Genomic DNA, 14768 nt, shown 5'->3' with positions numbered 1-14768 from the left:
TTGATTTCTTGACCGGAGTTCAATCCACAATGAATGACTTTGGAAAATCCTAAGGATTAACGTAGCACTTTCATCTTCTCGGCGTTGTTAGTATAAAAACTTACAGAAGCTGTGAAAAATCAAATTACTAATACATTTATATGTACATAAAGTACGTAAGTTTATATTAATACATCACATAGCGTTTTTATCAATTTTTACATCACGTAGCGTTTTCATCAAGTTTTACATCGCGTAGCGTTTTCTTTATGTAAACAGGCCCATTGTTCCAGTTCCGCGTGCTATCATTAGAAACTACTTACAACTGATTTTTCACTGATTTATTTTATTTTATTTTATTTTACTTTTTTTGTATTTTAGGACCATGAACGTGGAATGTTTCTCAGAACCAGACTGTTCTGAACCATGTGATGAGAGCACCTGTAAAAAAGAAGACTGCAAGTGTGGATCTTACTTAGATGAATGTAACTGTTGTTCCATTTGCTACAAGGCAAGAGATTTAAAGACATTTTAATTCATTATTAAAAAACAGAATTTATTCACGTAACAGATATTATCTTCTGAAAGGAAAGATAATGTAGTATCTATGAAAAAATAATTCTAAATAACACGTTGTGTTCATAATAGCATTATAGTCTGAAAAACTATTTTGTGTAAAAATACAGAATGTCATCTTTTATTTGGAGATGCAGTGAATTAGCGCTTACAATAACTATGAATAAGGGTAATGCTAATGACGCATTACGAAAACTGGAAGTTCGGTTTTCTTTTGTAGGCGAGCTTTCTATTATGGAGGTTTGGGTTCGCAGATGAGTGCTTTAGCAAATAGACTTAAGTTAGTAAGCACTTTAGCGACTAGACTGAAAGCAGGTTTCAAAATTGTATGAAACATTTGCCACACAATTTTCCTCTAGTAAACGGGAGCAATGAATAGCACTATACCAGTGTGCAACATGATATTTGAAGCAATTGTGAGCCTACTGCACTTAGAGCCGAATTCGACAGCCCAATAAATTAGGGTCTGGTACAAGATAGTTCTGATGTAGCTCTTGCACGAAAGAGGTCTGGCACGTTGAGGTGCATAGAGAAGGAGTAATACATAACCCAGTGGAACACCCCTATTACATCCTATTACCCTATTACATAAAGCTGTTGCGCATTGAGATTCTATCTTAGTCAACATTTTAACGGCGATGAATGAGTGCTGCGGTTGTGGCACCAACTCTCACTGTTTGCGCATAAATGGGATAAGTTCATTAGTAGCGATTATCGTATTGTGGACTTTTTGGGCTCGAAGGCTAATATTTTAAAGATTGGATTAAAAAACGTTTCTCTCCCCTCCCGAATTAAATACGTCTTGTCTTTTTCTTCCAGCAAGTGAAACAGCTACATAAATTGTACGTTCATATCACGTCTGGTTTGCCACTTCAACAGCATAATGTGTTACGCAAAAACATCATTTGACGTAATTGGATGTAAAACAGGTTTGGGGAACATTTAGGGAAGATTATAGTAAACAAATGCTATATTTCTTTAATTCCAAGCTGTTTTTATTCAGAGAATATAAATTATGCAACTGAGTTCTTTTTTTGATGTGTGAAGACATGTAAGTTTAAGGATAACAATTTAGGGTACTTTTCCGTTTCGCGAGCGCAGATCTGGCCAAGCAGATTTTATTGGCGACAACATACAGTATACACATAAAATATGGTAACAAATGTTAGTTCTAAGAATTTTTTTATTTTGAAGGCATAAACATTTTAATATTTTTAAAACTTTGTAAAAAGCCAATAAATAAGGATAATAAATTTGTAAAAAGGCATTAATTTAAAATTTTACTATGCTTTCATAGTTCAACATCCTGATTCGCCGATTTATATCACGTGAGCTCAAGTGATCTTATCTCACGTAAACTGCGCTGCAAAAACCTAATTTTCTCAGTAATTATCTACATTAATTTCAAGTCAAGTCTTAATTTGGAATGCAAGTTTAAATGCAAGAATTATTTCAATTCGTACGAATAGCTTACTCAGAAATTATGTAAAACCGCAGTGCTTTACTTAGCTAGGGCATTCTCATTTAGAATGGATGAATTTAACCTTTGACTTTGCTTTTTCTGTATTTTTGCCTTTGGGTCAGCGGTGTGATTGCATCCTAATTGACTTAATTATCCCGAATGGCCTTAGGGTATAAAATTGAATTATCTGGTAAAAATTCTAGGTAATTAGGTGCCAATATTGAAAGCAGCAATCAATCTGATAAGAAATGGCTCCGACTTCTTTTAAAAATGAGGCGTGAAACGTTACCAGCGAGGATATTCCGTTTGGAATCAGTTGTACCGTTATTCGTGACTCCAATTTTTTGCGCCGGCAAAATAGAAAAGTACCGAATTTAGTTCTATCATTTAAATTAGCGTGTGTCTTTTTTGCATACATGCACCGAGCCGTCGAAAAATTCTAAACCATGTTAAACGAAAATTGAAAGTAAAATCTGTATAAGAACAAGACTGTATTATTTTTCTATGATGCAAAAGCAAACCTTAAAGGAATATTTTAGTTATGTGGAAAAGAAATAAAGAATTACTAAGATATATTATCTATCTTTATTTATTCTCTTGAACATTATAAGCAAGAAAAATTTTAAAAACAGTGGGGTCAAAAGAAAATATTGAAAGAATGATTGAAATACAATAATAAGTAAATAAATAAATAAAATTTAAAATTAAAACTTATGAAAAAATGCAGCGTTTGTGGAAATTTTGCTAATGTTATGGTAGTTTGAAAGCCAGGTACGTATGAATGTTTAACATTGTGTTACATAAATTTAAGACCAAAAATTCAAGCACCTTTTCGTCTATTGTTTACGTACATGTCACAAAATCTGATGTCTCTAAAGGTCGTTTTTCATCGCGGTCTTTCCTCTTGGAATGTTGAAAAATAGCCATATCGATGGAAAATCATTCTATATTATCTGTAATTCTGAAAACCTAAGGTGTGCAAAAGAATTACAAGAAGTTATATCATGACTTACCTTTCAATAAGTTAATTGCTTGAGCTTTCATACATTGATACTTACTTCTGTTGTGCGTTTGAATACGCTGAGCGTTATCGCGCTATTTATTTGCTTAAGCGTTTCGATAATTTTTAAAAATTCTCTTTTCAGATATTATTTCAGATATTAAACGTTGTGATTTATAGCCAGTTTATTAGATTGATTTAACCTGATAGTGAACTGAAACTAAGTGTTTTTCCATGAACTGTTTGAATTTTCTGTTAAATTTTTACAAAATTCTATATGAAAAGTTTCTACTTTTATGAAGTTTATGTAAAAGTCTTACACATTAATCAAACAAGTATTGTATTTTTTTAATTCGATACAAGCTTTGATGTTTTTAATTTTTTTAATAGTTGTTTTCAAAGAAAAACCAAACCTAAAGCAAGCGAAAAGCACATGAACTGTAAGGTTGTAAGGATCTTAAGTTTTACTAACGTTTATTTTATTTTAAATCTTTACTATCACTTCTTATTTTCTACTTCCGGCCAGAATTATAAGCGTGAAGGATTTTATGCAAAGTTTGTCTGGCGAACGCCAAGTACTTAAGTTGTGGCTTTTTGCCAAGCAAGATAGAGAGGAAGCAGTGAGTTCGAAGCAGGCCGCTTACCTTAGAAGTTACGCAGTTGCTGTTCGCCTTCCAGGCCAGAGGTTTTAATCCTCTTGATAAATTAAACGTATTGTAGTGTTCACAGTCTCTGTGCTACATACGCTTCCTGTTATTATAAGGCCAATCTTCCACGTGTATTATTCTAAAGTTAAATTAGAGTTTAGTTTTATTTTTATACTTTTTTACGTTAGACCCCGAGTGGAGGGTCAGTGTATTCCGAAGTACGGAAGTTATTGTATATAGAGAAAAATAAAGGGTTTTGTATACCCTTCGTCTGTATCCTGTCTACTTACCACAATTAGTGAACATAGCTTTAGTAAGCTCTCTGTTCCGAGTCAGGTCCTTGTATGTTCCCGAAGAAGGTTAGAAGGAACATTGAACCTGATAAGGTGATATTAGTAAATGAATGACAAGGTCAGCCTGCGTCACTGCCCTCTGTGTGACATTCGACATATTTTTGCTTGTTGCTACGTTAAATATATTACTGCTTTTCGGTTTCACAGTAACCAGGTGAGCCCTTTGTGAACGAGCGTTTATGCCCATTAACAAGAACCCAAGACAAATTGCATCCCTCAAAATTTAAACATAGGGTTCTAAGCTCTTCTTTCTGTACCTCATAGCAGTCAGGAAGCATTTATCAAACATATGGAGGGTTGCACCGCCGTCCAACATAATGCCTGCCCAAGCTATTACCTGTACCACTGTAATGATCCTTTTCTGTGAGGAGGGAGAGATGGCCTCGCGATCCAAGCTCTCTCCAGATACAGATACGCCGAGAATCCGTGTGCGGGCTGAAACTCGACTCATCTGTAAAAAGCACTGTGCTTTACTAAAGTCTAGTTCAAGGCGCATGTTGTCTGCAGCATGCTAAACGCGCGGTCCTATGTGCATCAGTAACAGCGTACCTTCTGGCATATATCCCTATCTCATGAAGCCATGAGCTATTGTATACCGTGGCAGCGACACAAAACTGATAAATAACGATTCTCATTCCTTGCTGTGGACCTTGTCCAAATCTTCTCACTATAGGTCCCGTGTCCTGAAACTATTTCCACAAATTGCAGACGATACTGGAGTTTACATTGAGCTCTGTAGCCGCTTGTTCTTGTGGTTGACCTACGTCCAATATACCGACGATTCTCCATTATATTCCGCCATCTGTAAATTCGTGGTTACTCATTTTACCTGATACCTCGGGAAATTTACCTGACTTTTAAGAGAAAGACGGTGAATGTCGTGATTGAGTACGAACACACAAATCGTCGTAAACTCCTAGTGCGCTTTTGTCCCCTCCATAATCAGAACTCCACCGACACATACGTGTACGATTCTACTCTGAGCATTTGAATAATTCTTTGGCCGCATAATTAGTACCTTTAGTTCAATACTTTTTGTAAAAAAAAAGACATAATTTTTAAGAGTCTTACAGTTTTGCCCACGACTGTATTATTGCCTCATCATTGTCTGTTACAGAAGACGTGATTTTCTAATACCTAGATATTTTCAACACTTCTGATACCCCCAATCTATGACTGGTATATGTTTGAATGTAATTAGAGTATTTTTCTGTAAAAGCACTCTCACTGGTAGTCGATAATTGGCACTAAATTTTATAGCAAACTTTAGCATATTCGTAAGCAATCAAAAGTATTGATAAGAAACTTATTCTAAACAAATACGTTGCTTATGCAGGATTATTCAAAATGACTCATATAATTTCAAATAAATATAGTTTTGAATTGAGCAGATGCATTGTAATTACTTTTCCATTTATCACATAAAAGAAGTGCCGAAGTTTTACATTTCACCTTATGAGCGTTGTATGCCACAGCAGTTACAGTAGCAGTTATTGATGTAAAGTCTCCACCACTGGCTCTACAAAAGTAATCATGGGATTTTTGATCTTATCTCCCTTCTATCGTCTTCTATCACATTATTGCAGTCGGTAAAAAAAGAATGATAGGATATCATCTCGATACTTCTAACATATCACTTATAAAGTGAAGAAAAAAGCTTGAACGATTTTTCTTCTGTTTATGTTCACTCTGTAGCTGTAAACTTCAAAAATACAGTTGTCACTTGAATTAAACTGACGTTAGGGTCTCCATTAAGAAAGTGACAATCAATATTATAGTGCTAATGTGCCACAAATGTCCAGTTACGTCTTGTATGTAAGTTTCTGGCATTGCGTAACCATGTTCTAAAAATCCGTATGATCACTTCTCATTGATTTATACCCTTGAGTCCATCAGTCCGATAATTGTTATTAAAATATTTCTCTGTACATACAAATTGTTCTTATAATCACTTAGTTCAGTTTTGCAATATACTGGTGCATAATACAGATAAATAATATTAAAATAAAACATTATATAAGATATTTAAGATTAAACACGAAATTCAGATTATAAAATACTAATAAGCCTACTAAACCTTTTACAAAAAAATTAAAAATAGAAATAAAATAATAATAATATAAAGCATCAAATTAACTACTTTCAAATATTCGATGAGTCTTAACACAATTATGAAAATTCAAATATCTCTTTATTAGTTAACGATACTAATTTGAAATGTCAAACCTTGAGAAATTATGTTAATTCCACTGTGTATTTTTAACTACCAAAAATCTTAATATTCAACAAATATTCGCATATAGATGAACTTAGACATTATAATAACCAATTATATCATCTAATTGTCAAACAGTATAATACGTAACATATACCCTAATGAAACAGGAAATAACATTAGCATACAAAATTAATAATTTTCTATTGAATCATAACTTAAATTATTGGTTTTCAAATACTTAAAAGAATCATTACACTAGTTATCATATATTCATTGAGTGTTATACATTTAACGTCTTTACTACTATACGATATTCATTAGTACTTTAAGCAGTGGGGGACAGGCAAGGAGAACATCATTCGAGAGCCGCAGGTGAGGTTTTCAGCGCTGGGGACAAATGAAGATTTCGTGCTTCCTCCTGTTAGTTAAGCATGGAAAATATTTAATTCTAAAATTTCGCAGCATTAATTTGACGCCCACTGTATGCTGTACAGAAGGACGGATGTCGCTTCTGCCTCCTAGCTATGCCACTGCATATGTTCCTGGGCATAACCTTCAGGGGGTGCCAAACTGATGCTCCCCACTGCATTTTGGCAAACTGGAGGATGTGCGAGACCTGTTGTCCTTGGGCTTTGAAAATCCCAGAAACGCCTCTCACCTTTAACTTTGTTTCAAAATAAATATGTATCCCCGAGTATTAATTCTAATTTTCTCTTGAAGTTTATGCTGTAAATATTGAACGTGCTATTAAAACTGAAAATTAAATATGAAAAAGCTCTGTTAAAAATTATTTATGGTATTAAAAAAATTTGCATTGATCACAAAACGATGGCAAATGTAATTCTCTATAACAAAATATTAAATGCTCCCGATGCGACTGTTTTCTGGCATCTAATCAATATACAAATGTATCGGTAATGTAAGAAAAAATTATTAACGGAGTGCAATGCTTTAAAATTATTTTAATTCCTATTCCTTAGAGAGAGCTGGAAATATTTAAAAAAAAAAAAAAAAAAAAAAAAAAAAAACTCTTCGGTACATAGCAAAACATTCGTCTTTTTCTACAGGAATTTATATGCTTCTCACAAAAAGTTCTATATTACCAGAGGCATTTTACATAGAATTTATTATGTGTTAATTTCATATTAATGTAAATACGATGAGACAGTTAACATTGCAGGAAATCACTTTTTACAGCTACACTAGATAAAAAGTAAATCTATTTTGATGAAATCTTCAAACAGAATTAACCAATGCTTCGTAGGGCAATTTTAATAGGCAAGACTCAACATTTTAGTATATCACCCCAGATTGAAGAATAATACATGGGTGCGAAATTACGATTACAATAGGTCAGCTTACATTACAGTTAATCTTATTCAGATACAATTTATATTTATATTCCTGTAACTGATTACCCTACTAAAAATGCCCCATAGAAACCAGTAAAACTTTTTATGGGTACCCATAAGATTTTATGGGTTTTTATTGACTTTTACTGGTTTCTGTTGGTCTTTGTGGGTTTTTTTTACTGGTTTCAAAATGACCCATAGAAACCAGTAAAACTTTCTACTGGTACCTATAGATTTTTGATGGTCTCTATTGACTTTTACTGGTTTCTATTGATCTCTGTGGGTTTTTCTTACTCGTATCAATTGACACCCATACAACCAACATTCAATGGCAGAACTTTGTACTGGTTTGTATAGGTTTATATTGACTTTTACTGGTTTTCTTACTGGTATCAATATGATAATAAATCTTCTGTTGGTTTATATGGATTTATGCTATTTTTTTATCTGACGTTAATATACTTGTAAACAATAAAATTAACAGAATGAAAATATGATCTCTTTAAGACCACCAGAGTAATCTGGAAACGCAGGTGGTCGTTTTAGAGAGGGTTTTTACTAAATATGCTTATTTATTTGATTAAAAATTTTTTTTCGGAAACAATAACAGTAATCATATACACCACACACAACGAGGTCTCTCCAAGGCGACCAACCGCAAATAAAAATTCATCTTTGCAAGTGGTCGCCTTAGAGAGGTGATGCTCAATACCAATAGATACTCACGTTCTCAGAGATACGTTTATCTTTTAGAGGTGGTCGTCTTAGGGAGATTGCATCTACAGAATGAATCTCTCTAAGGCGACCAGACACTCTTGCAGAATTTTCTTTGTGAATGGTCGCCTTACAGAGGGAATATTCGATACCAAAGTATACTTATGTTTTCAGAAATACTGGTCTCTTTCAGAGGCGGTCGTCTTAGGGAGGTGGTTTTTGCTACGAGTTGGTTCTCTGAATACACACACATAAGCACTTACATTTCTGATATTACAAATAAACACCGGTATCAACCAACATCTCTTTAACGCGAACAAGTTCATTCAGAATCGCAAAACTTTTCTCCCTGTTAACGCTGACGTGAAAAAAAAAATTCGCCCTCCCTCCCCCACTCTCAGAAGTTTCCCAAACAAGCAATATGGCGCCGCTCTAGTTATTGTTGTGCGATGGTGGTGTTATTTTCTTCGTGGTTGTAGTAATGCAATATATTATTTACTAGGATTTACTGTATTACAAATTTTACTATGTTTTACTGTTTAGAAATTAGTAATAAATAATAAAATACCAGCACTGACTATGAATATACAACTAAAGCCATGCACGTGTAATCGTGTCTAATGTTTGAGAGAACGTTGCTGATAACTGACTAGTTGTGAAATGGAGATTCTGTGCGTGAAATTGATTTTCCATCTTTACTTTTAACCTGAAAAACAATGTGCTTAAAGACTGAAAAGTGATAATTTCAGACTTGATAATTTGGTTCAGTGTGCAGATGCAGAAATATAGTTTTTGCTTCCTACTGAAACTGTATTTTGGAAAATTTATTTTTTTTTTTTTGATTACAGTTTAGAAATACTTTTTTAAAGCTTGTTCATGTAGATTCTTTATCATTTGAATATTATGTACTAATAAATTTGAGCATACCTTACTTAAAAAAATGATCTTGCATGATTCAATTTTTCAACTAATGTGATGTGGCCGAGCAAAAAGAATGTTTTTTTATGTTTTAAAAAATGTACTAATTATATTTCGCGAGCAAAAAAGGTAAGTTTTATTAATGAAATAAACATTGAAATATTTAATGTGTTTATTACTTACTGAATGGGGTAGACAAGACATACAAGCTTAAGGAATCTTTTTTCCACTACTAAAATTATGTGAAAATTTAGATGATCATAGTAGCTTACATTGTTTTTTCTTTTTGGTCTATTTTTCTTTACAAGTATGAGACTAGAACCACATTTTTACATTAAATATTTTGTGCTATTTTGTTAAAACACATATAATCCTTTTTATGCATACTTTAATTTTCATTATTATTAGTTTGATGAAGAAAATTTCAAATGTGTTTTTCATAAATTGCTTTTGAAATAGAAATAGATTTGTGAATAAGATTTATGTAATATTAAATGTACTAGTCTTGGGAGTATAAAAAGTGAATTATTTATTTGAAAAAAATTACATTAAGTTGAAACCTCATATAGTGGTTATTTTCTTAAATGACCACCTCTGATAATGGCACATTTGTCAGGACAATAATTAAATAACAGAACTTAAAAAATCATTCATAGTTTTGTCAGGCTACAGGAAACTGGCATTATCTCGAATTGTGGAGTTGATTGTTTTAGGAACGTTTTGCTGTATAATCAATTGACTTCGGTGTAGTAATGTTTACGTGGGTAAGAATTTTGCAGAAGTAATTGAACGTTTTTACGAGACATTTAAAACCAAAGCTTTTCGGATCATGAGTCTTATAAGGGCGCTGTTATAGCATTGCTTTCAAATATAGTTAGAGTAATATTTAAACATTTTTTTCGGAAGCACTTCCACAGGAAATCCGGTTGTTCTCTGCGTATGAAAAACCCATATAAATAAATCTTCTGTACAGCCTTATACAAATGCAGTTAAAATTACTGTCATTACAATTAAGCGAATATAGCTACATTTGTTTACAAAAAGTTATTGCTAAATACTGCACTATATCAATTTCATTTGGCATTGTAATTTCAGAAAATGCTCAGCATGAGGTATTTTTATATTATATAATCTACTGTCAAAAACAATAGCTACCTTTTCAGTACTTTAAATTTTACTATTGAGAATTTTTATGGTTCAAAATAATATTTCTATACATTATTTCAAGTATTCTTTCTACAATAGAAATCTAAATAACTTGCACCTAAAACACTGACTCAAATTTATTCCAATAATGCATCGCTTTAATTACTCGTAAATTTATGTTCCTTTGAGATGATATATGAAAAATCTTGTGTAATAATAAATTATTAATATATATAGGTAAATGGTATTTTTATATATTTTTTCGGGTAAAGTGCAGAATCGCCCACTTATTTATTTGGCACTTTGTACAAAAGTAAAAGGAATTGGATTTTTGTCGATTTTCTTTTGACTTTTTAAGTGAAAATAGGTCGATGTGTACATGAATAAAGTCAAAAGAGTGCACAATGGCATTTTTGTGCAATTCTGGGATGTTTTTTTAAGTGAAAATATGTCGATGTGTACATGGATACCGAGTATGTGCAATTCTTAAAAACACTCCAAGCAGTGGGCGATTCTACACTTTCCCCATTTTTCTATAGGAATTTAGTTTCATTAAATTAGTTATTTAGTATAATTATGTGTATATGAGTATATTCACACTTATTCGCATAGATGGAATTTTTACAGTACGAAAGTTAATCTTTTTTACATCAAGAACTATATATACTATAAATACCCATTATGTTATAGATTTTATTTATATAAAATTTGTGGAAGATTATATAGCACTAAAAGTGAGATACGGAATAAAACATTATATGCTATGAGATATTTTCTTAATTCCCGAACTGTGCGTTAAGAATTCGTATTTGTTGAAACTTGTAAATTTTTTAAAATTCATTTTGTTACAATATAATTTATTGTATTTTGGGTACTATTAAGTTTATTATATGTTATCTTCATGTTTCATTTATTTTTTGAGAGATACAGGTAACATTCAAAGTATTGTAATAAGGGGTCGACACAGTGTTTGTATATTATTAGTTCTTCACTACATTATATTCTTGGATTCATCCTTTCTTCCACGCAAAACATCTATGTGTATGCATGTCATAATAAGCTGCAGGGTGTTACTATCATTGGTAAGCGAGCTTTAAGGGGATAGCAAGTATGCTAAATTTGAACTCTATGTTAAGTTTCTAATTTGCAAGTCCCGTATTTTTTTTTGCTTGCTTGTTAATAATGTTTCTCTTCCTGAAAATTTGGGTTTCTTCTAGTTTTGTTTTTTAATTTGGTTTAGTGCATTGTAGGTAACTTAAAATTTAAGCAGATGCTAGAAAGTACCATCCTTTGGCAATACATTTCTCATTAGGTATCAAATTGTTAAACAAGCTGATGTGATTAAATACAATTGTTTAATTTCCCAATTAAAGAACTGAAATATAAATATATGCAGTGAGGTACAGTACTATATGTATATATTTATAATGAAATGAATAATATATATACAGTCAAAGTAATGATTCGCAACCATCAAATGAAATGATATTATATATATATGTAATGGATTCTGTAGTCGAATACAAGCAGCTGAATCCGTAATGAACAGCAAGAATTTTGATGGCTTAGAGATGTTGAAACTCTAATCCACAATGAATAAGAAATTTGGCAGTTGAGGTAGATTTAATTCAACTTTTCTTTCAGCAAATATGTTGCAGCCACAAACAAGTTGGCACATTATTTATGCCTATTCCAAAAATTAACATTTTTGATAAATGTGTAGTAAGAAACAATGACTGCAATCCAGCAAATACAAAGCGTAAAAAGCAAATGCGTTATGTTAAGGGTGAAATCTTAATTAAGACCGAGTTAATGTTGGTTTTCGATGCATTTTTACTCGTATTTGATAGTTAATACTGCTCTAAAATTACAATTGGCTGTTTGAGTTTTAGTTTCTTTTACAACATAAAATTATGTAAGAGTCATATGACATGAATTAATCTCGAAATGATGCAGTGCAGAAAGAAACTGTTTTTAGAATAGAGAAGGAAAATTAATTTTACGCTGCTAATTTAATCTTTTGCATATTCCTTATTTTTCTTACATATATACATGTACATATATCATTCGATGGTTGTGAATCATGACTTTGGTTATTATCTTTCTATTCATTTTATTTTCAGAATTATATAAAGGTAGTTTAAAATTTTGTAATATGTTTATAGATATTGACGTGCATTAAGGACAGGCTCGTAGGCTTCTAGATATTTTAAAATTTTTATTTATTCGCATTGAGTTTTATTTAAAATTACTTTACATGCTTTCTCCGCAATTTAGTTCTGTTCAATGCTAATTATGTACTTCTGCTGGTTTATGTTTTTATGGAAATTTGATTTACAGTTCTATTTTTGTGTATTGTTTTTTTTATAGGGATTCTGTATATGGATACTCCACTATAGTATAATGCTATTGGTTCTGTTTATGGGTTTTGTGCAGCGATTTTTCCAAGAGGTACCTTTATTGGTCTGTGGATTTTTGTGTAGTGGTTTTTACAGGATTTGGCATATGGGTGCCTGTATAGGTGTACATGCTTTTGTTTACTGGTTTTTACAAGGCATAGACCTACAGAATATCCATTTTTTTATGGAAATTTGGCCAATGGATATGCATATAAAGTTTTGATTTTTGGCTATGGGTTTTTACTGGGATTTTGTTTATAGTGCCTACAGTTCTACAGGTTTCTACAGAGATTTGGCCTACTCGTATCCGTACAGTCGTACGGGTTTCTGTTTACAGGTTTTTTTACGGGTATTTGGCCTACAGGTACCTATACAGCCGTGCAGATTTCTTTCTATGGGTTTTTACGGGAATTTGGCCTACGGGTACCCGTACAAACGTACGGGTTTCTTTTTATGGGTTTTTACGGGTATTTGGCCTACGGGTACCCGTACAATTGTACGGGTTTCTTTCTATGGGTTTTTACGGGGATTTGGCCTACGGGTACCCGTACAACCGTACGGGTTTCTTTCTATGGGTTTTTACGGGGATTTGGCCTACGGGTACCCGTACAGTTGTACGGGTTTTTGTCTATGGGTTTTTACGGGGATTTGGCCTACGGGTACCCGCAGAGCTGTACGGGTACCCGTAGGCCAATTCCCCGTAAAAAATTTTATGGGTTTCTACAGGGCATTTTTAGCAGGGTATAGCGTTATATAAATTCTAAATCATTTTTTTTTCTTTCTTCTTTTCTTGATTTTCTCACTCTTTTACCTAAAGCATGTTTACTAGAATATGAATGAGAGTACTCAAAGTGATGCAGCATATGGTTCAGAAAACTGTTGAAAGTATATTAGAAAGGAAAGAAATCATGCAGTACTGAAACCGACGCATGAAATTTGTTAATATAGTAAGCCTGATTTCTTTTAATAAAAGGCAGCTTGATGGGTCCAAAACCCTCATAGTGCGTCATTTATTTCGGTAGAATATTGTCAATGGATTAAGAATATCTATTTCTGTAAATTTGTTACTTGTTCTTATGCTCGTTGAACCTACCGGATGAGATAAGAGGATTGAATATTCGCAGTTTTTCCCAAGTTAATTTTGAAATGAAGAGTTCGGTTACATTTAGTTTTAGTGTCCTTACGTATAACGTAAATACTAGTTAGCTTCCGTATGGGAGATAGACCTCACGTTCTTTTACGTAATTAATCAAACAAATTGGACTGTTTCATGGCCAACTTATATGCTCATATTTATCTTAACACTATTTATTATTAACATACACTAAAACTTATGTTAAAACGGTGCCGGGTGCTTTTTCGCGCATAGTGCCTATTAAATATCATAGAAAGGTTCTAATTTTATATGCAATATATATACAATGCAAGATTGAATTATTTGTCTTTTACTTTGCTTACAGTGCCCTGGAGAAGAATGTTATATTTTTAAAGGTGATGCATGTGCAATTGGCTCACAATGCACCCATCCAGAGGGTACGGATCCTGTAGATCGTTATAACGAGGCTGGGGCGTGCATCGCTCATCGGGATGATTATGAAGAATAAGCAGGAATTTTCAGGTTCTACTGCGTTCATTCAAAATCTTCTTGTCAAGAACTTATTTGTAATGCTTTCTCAAATAAATAAATAAATAGTCGAAAGCAGAAAACTTATGCCTTAATTGCCTTCTTTAAAGATATAATATAAACACTGCTGTTTCACTTCTCATTTTCATGTATTAAAGCCCTTCTAGATCTATGTCTACTAAGATATCCAACAATAATTCCATACTTCTGATTTGAAGAATGTTGTTATTTTCTCCACTCCCGTCCAATGAGCAAGAAGCTAGTTGAACAGATATTTTCCAGGACACGATTTATAAAATCATCCATTTATAAAAGTCGACGCCAAAATAATTTCTCGACTTGTATTCTGGGGGATGTCGCATTCATTAAAGAACTGTTTA

At 32.7% G+C, this 14768-nt stretch overlaps 1 protein-coding gene across 3 annotated transcripts in view; it reads left to right on the top strand.

Annotated features, from left to right (window-relative positions):
* Nucleotides 1-14471, top strand: part of LOC118179937 (8.6 kDa transglutaminase substrate-like) — a 99006-nt gene extending 84535 nt beyond the window's left edge. For all 3 annotated transcript variants that reach the window (XM_085810962.1, XM_085810951.1, XM_085810954.1), the window contains 2 exons: nucleotides 361-490; nucleotides 14225-14471. In XM_085810962.1, coding sequence (XP_085667088.1) covers nucleotides 361-490; nucleotides 14225-14368 — 274 coding nt within the window. In that variant the 3' untranslated portion in view covers nucleotides 14369-14471. The remainder of the gene's footprint in view (nucleotides 1-360; nucleotides 491-14224) is intronic.
* The last annotated feature ends 297 nt before the right edge of the window (nucleotides 14472-14768 follow it).

Source organism: Stegodyphus dumicola, chromosome 1, assembly GCF_044657685.1.
Source record: "Stegodyphus dumicola isolate Sdum_Otavi_A_Nest chromosome 1, ASM4465768v1".
NCBI classification, from domain to species: domain Eukaryota; kingdom Metazoa; phylum Arthropoda; class Arachnida; order Araneae; family Eresidae; genus Stegodyphus; species Stegodyphus dumicola.
The sequence above is the reverse complement of the archived record's forward strand: the minus strand, read 5'-3'. Positions and strand labels throughout refer to the sequence as shown.